The following is a 15,707-nucleotide window of genomic DNA, read 5'->3' on the forward strand; positions in this document are numbered from 1 at the left end:
TATGCGAATGACCTTGCCTCCCAGTGGTTACGTTCGCCAAGGATATTTGCATCCGAGGAAGATAAATTAGCCAGTAAATGTAGAAAATGCAAAATTGATTAACTTTGGCTAGCTTGAACCAACCAGGGCTGCCAAATCCGGATACTTCGAATTCAAAAAATTTGGATTTTTTGGATTTCGCATATTTCGAATATTACATGCTAACTGTATCCGGAAGTATCCGGGTATCTACTCATAGAGCAAAAATAAGCTTAAACAAATCATGAATTTGTTGCTGATTTACATGATTTTAACTAGTCTCATTTAAAAACCTTTATTATACCATTTAAACTTCGGGCCACGCTTTACTAATTTTATAAACACAGCTACATACCTATGACCATCGAGTAAACGCCGTTAAGGGGCCGTGCATAAATTACGTGACGCAAAAATCGCGATTTTCTAGACCTAACTCTACAAAAGGGTAACACATGAATATAGACTTGTATCATTGGAGCCTTAGACCCTTCTTCCCACATCTTCCGTGACAATTTACTTATTGATAGTCCCTAAATAATTACATATTTATTATGTATCCAATGTTGTAGGATAGTCCTTAGCCTGATGGACCGAATAGATACTTATGTATGTACATACTTATCATTCATTAATTGTATCGAACAATAATTTCTATAGAATTCTAACTCGCCAGAAGAAGACCTGAAACCGTTTGTCTCACACAAAATTCTTGCACTACCAGCGGAGTCAAAGTTTCCACAAAATTATTACCAAACTCCAGTCTCAACGGCATTAACGACTATTGCAACCTATTCTCAATTTTATTGCCACACCTCCCCTTACATTTCGCGATCCATTTCACGCTCAAATCATTTATGCGCGCAGGCGCTGAGAACAGCAATATCGAGAAGACCAATACCAAAATGTAAGTCCAGAGAAACAGGTATGCCTCGAAGTGAGATGCCTGCCCGGAATGTAACAATTGCATGGCTGTGCCGCATACTAAAATTTGAAAACCAGGCACTACAAGTACTGTGGTGAGAAAGATGCGCGATTTTATGCAAGAATTTAGCAGTTTCTCGAAAATTTTCAATTTACGATAAGCTCCCATCCATTCCAAGAATTTAACGTTTGACTTAAATTGCTCATCTTGAAAGCGATATAAATGCCACCCCTTCTAACAAAACGGTTCCTATGTAATAAGCCATTGCAGTAACTAGTTGTTGAAATGCTATAAATTCCACGGTAGCTAAGGATAATTGGTTTATGAATACAGTAGTTTGAGATTTTCGGTTAAAAACGTCTCCTTCTGAGCAGATCAGTGAAGTGAGTAGGGTGGGCTGGCAAGGACTCAGGAATGAGAGGGCTGATACGGTTGCTGAAATTATTAAGCTTGTAATTTCCACGCACCAGCGTAAGAATCGGATGCACAATTGGAGTTTTGAGGGTTTAGTGAGGCCTGAAATGAATCAGTATTTGGTAAGTATGTAAGGTAGTCGCCATATAGATAAAAAATTGCGAAATACTGACGATATCCTGTTTTTAGGCCTTTTAAGATGGCCTTATAGATTTACTAAGATGTCTGTCTGTCCGTCCGTCTGTGCGCACGATAGCTCTCTTTAAACACAAGCTATCGACTTGAAATTTTGCACACTTCATCTTCGGGTCAAAAGTAAGGATGAGTTCGGAGATGGGCATGATCGGCCAAGTAGTTGGCCAGTGGGGGTCTTTTCCACCCAAATGTGTTGCCATTAACTACCAAGATGGTATTAATGCCATCTTAAAAGGCCCCGCAAAGTTGCATGGAGTAGGTTTTCTTCGTATCCTTAGTATCGTAAAATGCTTTGTGAGATAAAAAAAACGAAGGTCGGTACAAAGGATAAGCATATGTAGTAACTTGACTTTATAAGAAAAAATCTCTTAGCCGTGGGAACTCATTTTTCCACACCAAGATATAAAGAAAACTCTAAACGTGTTGCAAAAAAACTAGCAAGAATTTAAATGTATCGAGTAAAAATATGTAGATATGTACGACCATACCAAATTCATTGTTGGGATGACGATTCAGAAAATTGGCAAGCTGTACAGTAATTTGGTCGACTGGAAGGTCACACCTTATTAGAAATCCGGCCGAGTAAAGCATCGCCCCCGTGGCAGCCTCTGCCTGATCAATTAAACTGGATGAGTAGACAAAGGTTGCGAAAAGGCGACAAAGCGATATTAAAAAGTTTACAAACAAGGTCAAAATGACGATTTTTTGTGACTGTGTTCCTATTACGACTACCTTTTCCTGTTTGGCATCTCATTGTATGGGTAAACATCGGTAGTAACAGGCACGCTTAAGGTTACGTTTGATGAGATAGATATCTTTGGGAAACATTTTGAAATAAGATGCTTCTGAAGGCAGGAATATATCAGGAATGTAGATTCGTGAGCTAATAAATATCTGCTGGCTGCTGAAAATGATGATTGAAGGCGGATGAAAATATCGGTAGTGGGATACGTGTACTTAAATAACTTAAACTCTGTCGTGTCTCTGTTAATAAATAATTTAAGACTCGTGTTTGCCCACCATTATTGGGAAAATACTAGCGATTAAGTCCGTCTGAAACTGAGGTGATGACTGATTTAACTTTATGTTAAACATAAATTAAAACAAGGGGTTTACATATTAAAGTAAGTGTTCCTATTTAGCTACATACCTGGATGGGACTGAAATTTATTTGTCTCATATTTCAAGTAACGGTTTGTAGTTCTCCATGTCTTTGGAAAATATAAGTGTAGAAGTGAAAACGCGGAAGTACACGTGTGCAGAAAACCGGTCACCGTTTAATTATTGATGTATTGATATTCTAGACTATAAACGAGCCGTTGGATTAAATCCTTGTTTACATTCCAGGTCCGGATGTGGGATGGTTTCAATGTTGTTAGAAAATATTTTTATTTGTGTTCGAATGTTGGAGTTAAAATTCCATAAATATCTCCTTTGTATATGCCAACATAAAGCAGAGCAAATCAGTGAACATTGTCCTGGTGGAATTATCTAGAAATGGGTGGAAGTAGGATTTATTTATTTACACTACCCTTCCCAGCTAATTCTAATCAGGGTAAGGAAACCCTGTGGGTTTTGGTATTGGAAACCTATACCCAGGGGTTTTACCAGGGTTTTGCGTATAGTCAGGGTAGTCGGGGTTATGTGGATGAACTGGGTAAGTGGGACATGTGTTATTAGTGAAAACAATCTGCTTGCTCAGCAATTTCGAATCAAACTTGGTTATTAATTCCATTTTATTAACTTACTAAACTGTAGAATTGTTAGTCCTGCCTAAGCCGTATTATCATGCTTTATAAAATTTGAAAGGCTAATGCTGTTTTTCAGTGTGCAATTCGACAATATTGACTTACCATTTATAACTAAAATCTTTTCAGCCGAACAGGGGTAATTTGAATCAAACATGAGTATGATTTCAGTATAAAAGCGGTGACATGGGATAAAAAGGTGATGTTGACGAGGTTTTCTTTGCGAGGTCAGGATTGTGAGTAACTAAATGTTTATTATTCGATAATGGTCTCATTGATATTTCTTTAGACAAGGAATTTTAATAATTTGTATGCATTGCTCAACACTGACGACTATTTGCGTCGTAAATATTTAGGTTCTCGACCCTCCCACGCTTTCTGGTAGTTGATCCTTCGCAATGTGAGAGAATAAGATGGGGCCCCACTGCTCCTTGTTGGTGCCGAGAATCTGTAACGCCTTATACGTCTCGGGAGATAGAATTGGCTGAACAAGGGTGAGGATCACGGAAAAGATTGAAGGGGCTGAAAAAATGTAAATTTACTTATTCCAACATGTCCACATTTATAATTTATTTATGTACACTCTTAAAAATAATGGTACCCTTTGGAAAATTAAAAACATATTAAGCGATCAAAATTTCCCGAAAACCGATCACGTGCTTTGTGCATGGCCTATCATCTATCCTAAACCTGGAGCAAACCTTGCTCTCAAGTCCACATTACTCTGGATTTAGTATAGTTTTCTTAATTTAGAGCGTATTTACTTTTCAAAAGGTTAACATTATTTTTAAGAGTGTAATTTGACAACATTGACTAACCATTTATCACGAAAATCTTTTCAGTCGAGCCGGGATAATGTGACTCAAACATGAGCATGATTCCCGTATAAAAGCGAAGACATGGGATGCAGAGGTGCTGTTGACGAGAGAGCTTGTCCAAATTGCTGATAAAATTCCACTGGGTTCCATTCGACTTTCCGGATTTATTATACTCAATAGATTTCACATGAACCTCGTCAAATCCTTTAATGAAATGGCGGATGGCGAGGTCTAGCTTGCCTTGCAAAGCGGCCCTTCGGAGATCCCAGTCCCCGATGGAAAAGACGAAAACTTGGAAAAGATTTTTGGAAAAATTTGTTTTTAAAATATTCTTGGGTTTCTTGATGATAGGAAATATATATAGTTTCTGGTTAAAATTTCCGATTAAGGTTTCCTAGGGTATGCCCTAAGAATTTGGGCAAATTAGTGTCAATCGAGCGCCAATTTACATAATTCTTACGAAATTAAAAACAGGCAAGATTACCCAATGGTATTGTTTGGCGGATATAAATGTTTGTATCCTTTGAGCAGAAAAGCGACCTTAAGGTGACAGTTTCCAAAATATGCTACGATTTTTTCCTTTTTAAATGCAAATATCTTTGCCGAACATGACCATTGGAAGATAGTGTCTTTTGCAAATTTCATACCAGTTATGTATTTAAAAATCGTTGATCGATTGAGACTAATTTTGGGCAAAGTTTGTCACCACAACTTTGGAAACCTCCATTTTAAGTGAGAAATAGAGCGTCCATATATTACGTCATGATTTTAAAGGGTGGGTGGTTTAGATCTTCCTATCTTTCCCATGTTAAAATTTCCTACCCCTAAATGTTTACGTGGGGTAGGTGGGTGATATAATCGAGAATTTTTGATGACGTAATATATGTATGGATGGCCCCAAACGCTGAAAATTTCTGTACCTGGTTGTCCATTTCTATCGACTCCATCTGTATTAATGGGATACTCTTTCGCAACACTTGACCAGTCTTCAGTATGGATTTCATCCATGTTATTGTCCTTCCACCACTTCACCGTCTATTGGGAAGCAAGTTTTATATTCTTACTAAACTCCATTTCACGTTACATGAGTTCACCACGTGGAGTAGATTAGCCGAATTATTTTATTATTTGATACCACTTATCCTTATTTTGGGGTTTAAATTATCCAATTTCGTATGATTTTTACGCCAAAATAAAAATAACTCGTCTCAAATAATAAAATAAACCGTCGCAAACGCGCATACGGAAGTAGCTTCAGACGTACTTCACCCCAAACGGTCCCACCACAACTCGGGAACACTTAATTTCACTCTATTTCACCTATAGATTAATTTTTTGTAAAAATCTCATTTTGTCCCGACCACACCCCCTGGCGACGAGGGGGTGTGGAACAACTCGGGAACACTTAATTTCACTCTATTTCATCTATAGATTAATTTTTTATAAAAATCTCAAAAAATTTACGCAACCAATCTGAACTCATTGTGGAATCAGGCATCTCTCTAGAATGCTGTTTGCAAGATCTTGAAATATCCGAAGAAAAGAAAGACTCTGTACGAAGCGGACTCTCAAGAATATTGTCTTCATACAAAAATCGACCCGACAACAATATTAAATCATACCAATGGATCCCTCCAAAAATTAGATCAATTAAACAAGACAAGAATATCATTATTTGTCCTGCAGACAAGGGGAATGCAACAGTTATAATGAACAAAGATGATTACAACAACAAAATCATGGATACGCTGACTGATCCATCGTATGAAATGATTCGAGAAAATCCAACCACAAGACTAGAAAAAGAAATTCAAATCAAATTGAAGTCCCTGTACAAAACCAAAAGAATATCCAAAAGCGTTTACAATTCCATTTTCCCAAGAAATTCAAAAGCCCCAATATTCTATGGACTACCCAAAATTCACAAAACTGGCACTCCACTACGACCTATATGCGACTTCCGGAACTCCCCTTCTTACAAGATTGCTTCCCATCTTAGCAAAATCTTAAAATCTTTCAAATCAATTTTCCCAGCAAATCAGAAACCACAAACTCCAACCCCATCAAAAAATGGTCTCATTTGATGTAGCTTCCCTCTTTACCAAAGTACCCATTCCGGAAACTATAACATACATTGAAAAACTACTACGAGAAACATCAAATTGGAAATCTTATACAAGTTTGACAGCAAAGGACATCTTAGACTTACTACAACTTTGTATCAAATCCAATTATTTTCAATATAAAGACATGTTTTTCCAACAAACCAGCGGTACACCAATGGGCTCTCCAATCAGTCCCGTTTTCGCCGAACTATACATGCAGTACTTTGAATCTCAAGTTGTACAAGACCACCCAAAAATTGACCTTTACCGACGTTTCGTGGATGATTCTTTCTGCATTATGAACTATGACGCAACACTAGATTTACAAAAAGAATTCAATCAATTCAACAAACATATCCAATTTACTTATGAAGAAGAAGAAAATGGACAAATATCTTTTTTAGACGTGACGCTAATTAGAGACGAAGAAAATCAACTCAGGAGAAAGGTGTTTAGGAAAGCTACTCACACCGGACGTTACTTAAATTATTCATCATACCATCATCCATCGCACAAGATCTCCGTGATTGACGCATTACTATATCGTGCTTTTATAATTTCTGATCCCGAATATCTTGAGGAAGAAATTCAGCATGTCAGAACCCACCTATTAAGCAACAACTTCCCAAACACCCTCATACAATCTCGGATACAACGGATGCGTTCCAGAAGAGGAGATGCAAATGAAGACGATAAACCACGCATCATTCTACCATACATGAGTCCCGTTACTCATCACCTGACAAATTTTCTCAGAAGAAAATTAAATTGCGACTTTGGCTACATTCCTGGAAGAAAAATAGGGAACAAAATCTGCTCCCACAAGCAAAAAGAGGTACCCCCTAAAATTGGAATATATAAAATTTCATGTGACTGCGGTTCCTCATACATTGGAGAGACATCACGTCCCATGGAGGAAAGGATAAAAGAACACGAACGAGATTTAACAAAGAAGAATACTAAATCTGCGATTGCAACACACATAATTGAGAATAATAATCACAGGATCCAAACAGAGTCAGCAACTCTTATTCATAGGGAGGAGCGATATTTCCACCGGAAATTCAAGGAGGGATTGCTGATCAGGAACACAATTAATAAAATAAATCGAGATTTAGGTATGGAAATAAACCCAATCTGGACATCGCTACTCCTGTCCCTAGCGCCAACGCTTATACGCCCAACTACTAGCCCGGTTACCCAGCGACCTCACTGATGTCAACAACTTCATCTAATTTTGAAAATATTATCTTCCATGAAATTTAAAAATTTTTTCCTGTACACTTTTACACCTGAAGAAGGGGGCAGTTGAACCCTGAAAGCTCGTGAATAAACCACTTCAAAAAATGTCATCCATACGATCTGTTAATTCTACCCTAAATAAAAATCTCATTTTGCCCCAACCACACCCCTGGCGCCTAGGGGGTGTGGCACAACTCCGGAACACATAATTTTACTCTATTTCACCTATAGATTAAATTGCACTAAAAATCTCATTTTGCCCCAACCACACCCGCTGGCGCCGAAGGGGTGCGGCAAAATCGGGGAAACACTCAATTTCACTTAATTTCATTTAATTTCACTCAATTTCACTTAATTTTACCCATAGAATAAATTGCACTAAAAATCTCATTTTGCCCCAACCACACCCCCTGGGGCCGAGGGGGTGTGGCACAATCGGGGAAGCACTTAAGTTCACTTAATTTCACTTAATTTCATTTAATTTCACTCAATTTCACCTAATTTTACCCATAGATTAAATTGCACTAAAAATCTCATTTTGCCCCAACCACACCCCCTGGCGCCGAGGGGGTCTGGCACAACTCCGGAACACATAATTTTACTCTATTTCACCTATAGATTAAATTGCACTAAAAATCTCATTTTGCCCCGACCACACCCCCTGTCGCCAAAGGGGGTGTGGTCCGGTTGCCCCCAAAAGTTGATAGGATCCTCCCCCTGGGGTCCTATGTATGATGGCGAAAACCGATTTCGATTATCTCGATCCGTTCTCCTGATATCCTGCTGACAGACAGACGGACATACAGACAGACAGACAGAAAGACAGACAGACAGACAAAGTCTTCACATAAAGTAGCTGAAGCTACTTAATAAAATAATTCGGCTCATTCGCCTAATGTACTCCATGTGATGAACTCAAGTACTGTGAAACGGAGTTTAGCAAAGTTCTAAATAAAATAATATACTAGAAATATTGCACAAATATTTTGGAAATATATTCTAAAATTCGAAATATGGACAATCTTCTGTGTAATTTCTACAAAACTTTTAAATTGCACGGGACGATTGCTAACTTACCTGGAGCAGCATATCCTTCGCTCCTGGCACGTCCCATCGTCGTGCTAACATTGAAAATAGTTTGGCTTAAATAAGCATTCAAGTTCGGTCAAAAATATGGACAAACGTCTTCAAATTTTTCGAAAATATGAAAATCTGTGAATATAACAGACAACTTCGCAGCTTTTTCTGCCCCAATTTGTTTGAACGAATAGTAAAATGATCTTTAGTTAGTATCCTAACCCCTCAGATATCGCACCAAATTCAATTCCTCCTTCATTCGATGTATCGGGAAGTTGATGCTGGAAATGGCTTGCTTCAACTGAAATGAAAAAAAATATTGTTAAGGTTATGTAAATACGAACGCGGAAGGAGTACGTCTGTATTAACCAATCAAAGTCTGAGTAATATTTGAATTTCCTGCTGGATTTACAATATTTACTACAATCAGCATACATAATTGCTCAATCTCACTAATACGAAATATATACACTAAATAATCTTGAAGAAGTCTTATTTGCCTGATCCAGGTAGGATACATAATATTGACTGCTTGAAAAACTGATTAATCAAGAACTGATTAATCTGAAATTTTAAAATTTTGAAACTGTAATTTTCTATAAATATGTAATGCTACATATGTAGAACCTGCGCTCTAATAAATTGTATCACCCGATAAATTAATCACCGACACGTGACGTTACCAGATGCTTATCTTACGTCACAATTTAGTCACCGCATACATATAAAAAATCTGTGCTACTCGCAGAGGCAACCCACTACCACCATGGCAAATGCTATCTACGATGACTGTAGTAACATCTATCATCGGATTTCTTAGAATGTATTCAAGTCAATAGATCAAATTAATTGCACATCCTTACCTGTTCCAATTTTTGTTTCTCTACTTGTGTCAAACTTAAATTTTCCAGGCAAACTGTTGCTCCTACTATTGCCAAAATTATAGCAGCACCGGCCACCAGGTTCGAGACACATTTCCCACCACGCATTTTAGAATTATCAAATAAATATGTAACAACTACATGAATTAAATTTTCTGAAATTTGATATTTCTACCGTACCCAGCTAAAAGTTGGGGCATGTGGTAGATCTGACACTAACCTAACGTAATAAGGTTGATCTCCACCTTGAGGAAAATTATTTTAATTAGGCATTCAACCTTATAAATATTGGAGTAGCGTGTGCATGCAGGGTGATTTAAATGTCACGCTACAATGGAAAATTTGTCAGAGGGAAAACCCCTAAATCTCCATTATTTACAAGATTGTGGACTGAGATTTTTATAATTATTACCAAAACTGAGGACAAAATTTTTCTAATGTTGATTTTAGAGACAAAATTTCGGTAATTAATGAAAATTTAGGAATTTTTCCAATCAAAAAGTTTTCCATTGTAGCGTGACATTTTAACCACCCTGTACGAAATGGAAGAAAAACTGGTTAGGGTATGAATGCATTTGTCAGTTTTAGGTACTTTTGTACTTTAAGGTACTTTGGATATTTGTACGAATGCTAAGGTTAAAGAATAACATATGGCCCAGATTCTTTGTTTTGACACGCGAAAACTTTCAGTGTTATGTACATAAATACTCTAAATAAAAGTTGTACTAAATTTACCCAAGGTTGAGTAAAATAAGAGGATTGTTCAACAATTGGGTAAAATTTATCCAACCGTGAAGTAAAATTTGTCAGGCCGTTAGGCAAATTTTACCGAATTGTTGGATCACTCTTTTTTAACTCAACTCTGGGTTAATTCAGCACAACTTTTATTTAGAGTGGGGAAACAAATAAACATCCTGATTGATTAAGTACCTGTGCACATCTTGTGGATAAGGAAACTATTTAATTTTATTACTTTGACCCATGAATTATAAGTTTAATAAAGCATTTTTGTATGTGTAACATGCAAAAATGTTGGTTAAAATATGTACGTACCTATGTATCATAATTTCACGTCATTTTCCTGCAAAATTTTCCTCGTCGTAGTTTAATGTGTACATACCTGACACCCTAATTGTCCAGTATTATTCCTATTGCATGTATGTATTTACATATGTATACTTTTATGGACAAGGTAAAATACCCATCAGCTCAGATCGAGATAAAGGCGTGCATTTCTCATTTTTTTATTATGCAGTATGTTATTATTATAATATTTGGAGACCGATATCTGAATTCTGGATGGGGAAAATTGTTGTTAAGGAGAATCTTCGTCGTGTAAATAGGTATAAAAATAGTGTATTTTTTAAAATTTTATTTTCGGAAAAAATATATTGCTTAATTATTATTTTATCCAAATTTTTAAAATGTACATATATAACTTATTAGCTTGTCATATGTATATCAACCGATCTTTATGATTAGACATATATTTTTTGGATCTGTTTTGCACCATAATAATTGAAAGTCTGTATCCCGTTTAATGAAGAAAAAAGCACTCAATTATCTGGCCCCTTATTTGAAGTTAATTACCATTTTACCTTTCCCAAATTGATACCGATCATTTCCATCGTACACCCAATGTTGTCCCCACAAGTAGGCGTCGACAACTTCGAAAAATTCGAGTAATTCGTCATCTTGTCCAAAAATCAAGAGCAGCCCATCCTTAAGGTGCCCATACTCCAGGAGAAGCTGATCATGGTCGGCACACGTGGCCGTTACTGCGGTTTGGAGATCCATCCCCATTCGCGAGACGCGATAGTACACTTCGCTCGCGACTTGTTCATCACTTCCGGAAAAATCTCGTCTCAATCCAAGTAAATCGTTCCCCATGTACATACCTGTTCAAAAATTTAATTTTCATTCAAAATCAGTCATCCCGATTCAGTCATTTTCGTTCAAATTCATTTCACTTCACTTCATGCGACTCCACTTCTTAGTATTAAGCATAGAATGAAACATGAAAGGAGTGCGAAATCCTTTATGTAATTCACAGTCATTAATTTCAAATGACAAAATCCTTTAGTCCTTGTCGTTTAAATGACAATAAATTCATTAACTATGATTCGCATCATAATCAGCCAAATTAATGAAAGTGTTAAATACATGCTTTTATGAATGATTTTTTCGATTTCCATAAACATGACGTGATTTCGTATTCCGTCGTTGTGCAAATATTTCCCGCAGGTGAATGCAACGACATCTATCATCCACAAGGCGAGCAGATTGTACCCACGAAACGTTTTGAGTGATTCGAGGCCATAGCTAAAAAATATTATTTTTCAATATTAGGTATTTCCTTGATATTTCTGTATGTAAGGGAGTTTGCGCGAGAGTATTTTTTAAATTTAGGATTATAATTTTGATTCTAAACCGATTTAGATTGCGGGAAATTAATTTTATGTGATTGTGAATATAATCTCGATTGATGAGTGAAAATATTTACAATCAAGCTTACTATTACACTAATGTAAAAGTATGCTAGCGCAATTTCCCTATTAAAGAGGTTGAGCAGGAGTAATTTTTCGTAATTATGTTTACACATAACTTTGTTTTAAGGTGAACAAATTAACAACATAAATTACCATGCTACTGAGAAAAAACCTTTATCGCAATCTCCCTATTAGAGAGGTTGAGCAGGAATAGTTTTTTGCCAGAGTGGTTATAATTTAGTTCTTGATGACCAAATTTACAATCAAAACTACATCACTCAGGCGCAACCTCTCTATTATATGCATAACTAACTTTTTCTCAAACTTGGTCGTCATGTACCACTCGTTGCCATCGAATCCTTGCCGATTTGCGCGAATTACGCTTTTAATCTCCTTCAAATATGTCTCCGCCCCAATCAGGTCGACGCCCGTTTGAGCAATATCTTCCATCAGGTTGAACAAACTGTCGAGCTCGTCTGGATTCCAGATTGGCGAGGTCAGTGGTCGTGTCTGTTCTGGTTTCCCGCCGGCCTGCATAATGTCGATCAGGTGGGTGTGAACGGCCCGCATTCCCGCCATTTCGTCCCCCGAGAGGGGCACGTCCTTGTACCTCATTTCGATCGGTTCGTCGTACAGCCACGTCCAAACCATCCACTTCCCGATGAACCAGGTTTCCTTCGAGTCCGGAGATTTGTAGGGCATGCAGTGAATCGCAATTCGGGCGGAGGTATCCACCGCCCCCCAAAGTTCTTGGTGAAAGGTTTTCCTCCATTGTTTGTGTGTATTGTTGACAAACCTGTTCAAAAAATTTAGTTTTCATTCAAAAGTGAATCTCGATTTTTGACTGAATTTATTCATTCACATTCACTCATTTTGTTTTAAACTCAATTCGTTCGACTTCATGTCTTACCCCATGTACAAATTAAGCATTTGGCGAAAAATGAAAGGAATGAGAAATCCTAACATTCACAGTCATTGATTTCGATTTAAAGTCTTTTCATTTCGCTTCATCCTACTTCATTTCTTACTTCGCCCCATGTGTTTAGCATGAGGTAAAGTATGAAACGAGTGAGAAACCCTTTCATTCATAATGATTCATCTGAAATGACGGATTCTTTAAACTCATTTTCATTCAAATCACAGGAAATTCATTCGAATTTAGTACCACATTCTGTCAAATGAATTAAAGTGAACAGGTAACAAACCAGTCGACCAAGGCTTTCGTCAAAGTGTCGACATCTTCCGGAGTAGCGGTACTTTTGTATTTCGGGTTTAGCTTGTGATACTGGCCACTAACGACGATTGGAATTTTCGAATTCAAATCATAGATGTCTCGAACCGTGAAGGTAACCTTGTCTGGCGTAGTTTGGTTGGAACTGCAAAATTTTATTTTTTATTTACACCTGTGCAAAAAATGTTTCTCTTCATTCAAATAAAAAATTGAGAAAAACTATTCATTCATTATTAAATATTTATTTGAAAAAAATATGTTAAGATTTAGTCATAAGTTTTAATTCATTTTATCCAAAATTCGCTCTGCATTTCTTAATATGCCCTATCGGGTAAAAATTAAAACATGAATAAAATTGTTCATTCGTATTTATCATTCGTTCTTAACGAGTATGAAGTGAATAAACATCTGTATTTATTCAATGTTCACTCATTCAAAAATTAAAAAAAAATTACGCTCGTGAATAAATTCATGAATTTATAGAATAAAAAAATGAACAATTTCTTAATTTTCTTTTTAATGAATGAATTCGAACAGGTATGTATTTTTATATGTGCATATATACATGTTCAAAATAATTAAGTATGACTTTACCCCATATCTTTGTAGGAGAAGTGGTCAAGTTACTGCGTGGATAGAGGACTTGTAGGGACGACACGTTGTCAGAAATGCCTTTGTTCGACGGGTATTGAGGGATTTCTTATATAAGGGAATTTTTTTAGCATTTACATATTAATAAAACATTAATAACTTGATATATTCTTATTCTATAGACCGTTTTAAGATTTTTAACTAAGGTACAGAGATCCATCATAAATTTTAACAGCACTCGCTACATGAATTCAGATTTGAGCAGGTTGTCAGGAACACATAAATTAAATGTCTGGCAATGGAGGTATCCCAACGTATGCTCACATATCTAGGCCAAACTAGCGCAAATGGATCACAATATAATTAACTAGCGAATAAGCCCGTCTCCCGCCGGGCGAGCGAGAATTATAAGCTGGAAATGTCTGTCGGCAACGGAAGTGAAAGCAAATGATCCATAACGGAAGTGAAAGTATGGAATGGCGAGACAAAACATTAAATGCCTGAAGCTAATCTTAGGATGGTTGTCAGGTGGTGATTATCTGGGTGTGGTTATCTCGACTTCCGTTGCGGAGACTTTCCTTCCGTTCCAGACAGACATTATATGGATGTGAAATTTGCAAAAGGCATTATCCGCCAGATTTGGCGGAGATATATGAGTCCAACGAGACGGAAACCTGAGAGATTTCGCACTTTGGGGCCATCCATATATTACGTCATTACAAATTCTCGATTTGAGCACCCACCTACCCAACGTATACATTAAGAGATAGGAAATTTTAACACAGGGAAGATGGGAAGACGTAAACCACCCACCCACTAAAATAATGACAGATATAATTCTAAGACATATGGACGTTCCCTTTCCAAATTCACTGCGCGTTTTCTCCTCTTCGGATGCGAATACCTCCACGAAACGTGCCCACTGACAGATATTAATTATATTTGCGATCGATTGGGATCTAATCTTGAACATACGTTGGGAGACCTCCACTGTGAGATTGGATAGGTCAGTAATAATGCGATCGTATAATATTGAATCGGTATTATTATTATCGATCATATCGATAATAAATGTATATCGATAATACTTATTTTTATGCATGTATATGTACCTATGTGCCTAGCCATAATAAACTTGGGTAATAATTCACCTCATCTAATCCCTAACAATGCGTAGGCATGAAGTGTGATTCAATGATTAAATAAATTTGAATTGTTCACGCAGAGAAGTAAGCCCATTTTTTACGTTTTGTCGAAAGTGTCAGTAAAAATCAGGGTTTATCTAAATATTCAACTTTTCGAAATTTAGCCCGACGTCAAAAATAAAAACCCCGTGTGTCAGAATTAATATACATATCTCCTTGCAATTACGTGTACAACTACATTTCCAAAAATGTTCCTAGCAATTTCAGAATTTTAAAAAGTGCAAAAGACTTCTTTATTAATTAAAAGTTTTTGAAAAATACTTTTTTTTAAATTAAGCAAATGTAGTTATGCAATTATGAGCAAAAATGTGCAAGATTGAGTTAAAATTCGAAAACTTGTTGCGCTTTAAAGAAATTGATTGAGGGTGAAAATTTAATAAAAATTCTGCCACAAGCGAAAAAAAGGCCCGCATGCTAGAAAACCAACAAAATAAGCGTTTATTTCTGAAATACTTGCAAAAATTTCGTTTTCATTCAAAGGTCAGTCATCCCATTTTCTAACCGAAGGTTTGCAGTCATACGTATTCTGTCATTTTCCTCAAATTCATTTCATTTCACTTCATCTGACTTCATTTCTTACTTCGTACCATGAATATATTAAGCATAGGGTGAAAATGAAAGGAGTTACGCATCTTTTCATTCACAGTCATTCATCCGAAATGACTGAAACCTTCGACCATTTTCATGCAAATGGCGGGAATTAATTTTCATTTACTATCTTAGACAATGATTATTTATATGTCGAAGAATTAAAGATAACAGGTAAGATTT

At 36.6% G+C, this 15,707-nt stretch overlaps 1 protein-coding gene across 1 annotated transcript; it reads right to left on the reverse strand.

The window, feature by feature from the left end:
* Window positions 1–3,525: 3,525 nt before the first annotated feature.
* LOC110854983 (SEC14-like protein 2) lies at window positions 3,526–9,651 on the reverse strand. Its single transcript, XM_022103410.2, has 6 exons — window positions 9,403–9,651; window positions 8,762–8,840; window positions 8,540–8,583; window positions 5,036–5,150; window positions 4,116–4,406; window positions 3,526–3,819 (listed from the first exon to the last, which is right to left on the reverse strand). Exons 1-6 carry the CDS (start codon window positions 9,526–9,528, stop codon window positions 3,650–3,652), a joined length of 825 nt encoding a protein of 274 aa, XP_021959102.1. The 5' UTR covers window positions 9,529–9,651; the 3' UTR covers window positions 3,526–3,649.
* Between the last annotated feature and the right edge of the window lie 6,056 nt (window positions 9,652–15,707).

Source organism: Folsomia candida, unplaced genomic scaffold, assembly GCF_002217175.1.
Source record: "Folsomia candida strain VU population unplaced genomic scaffold, ASM221717v1 Fcan01_Sc011, whole genome shotgun sequence".
Lineage (NCBI taxonomy): Eukaryota > Metazoa > Arthropoda > Collembola > Entomobryomorpha > Isotomidae > Folsomia > Folsomia candida.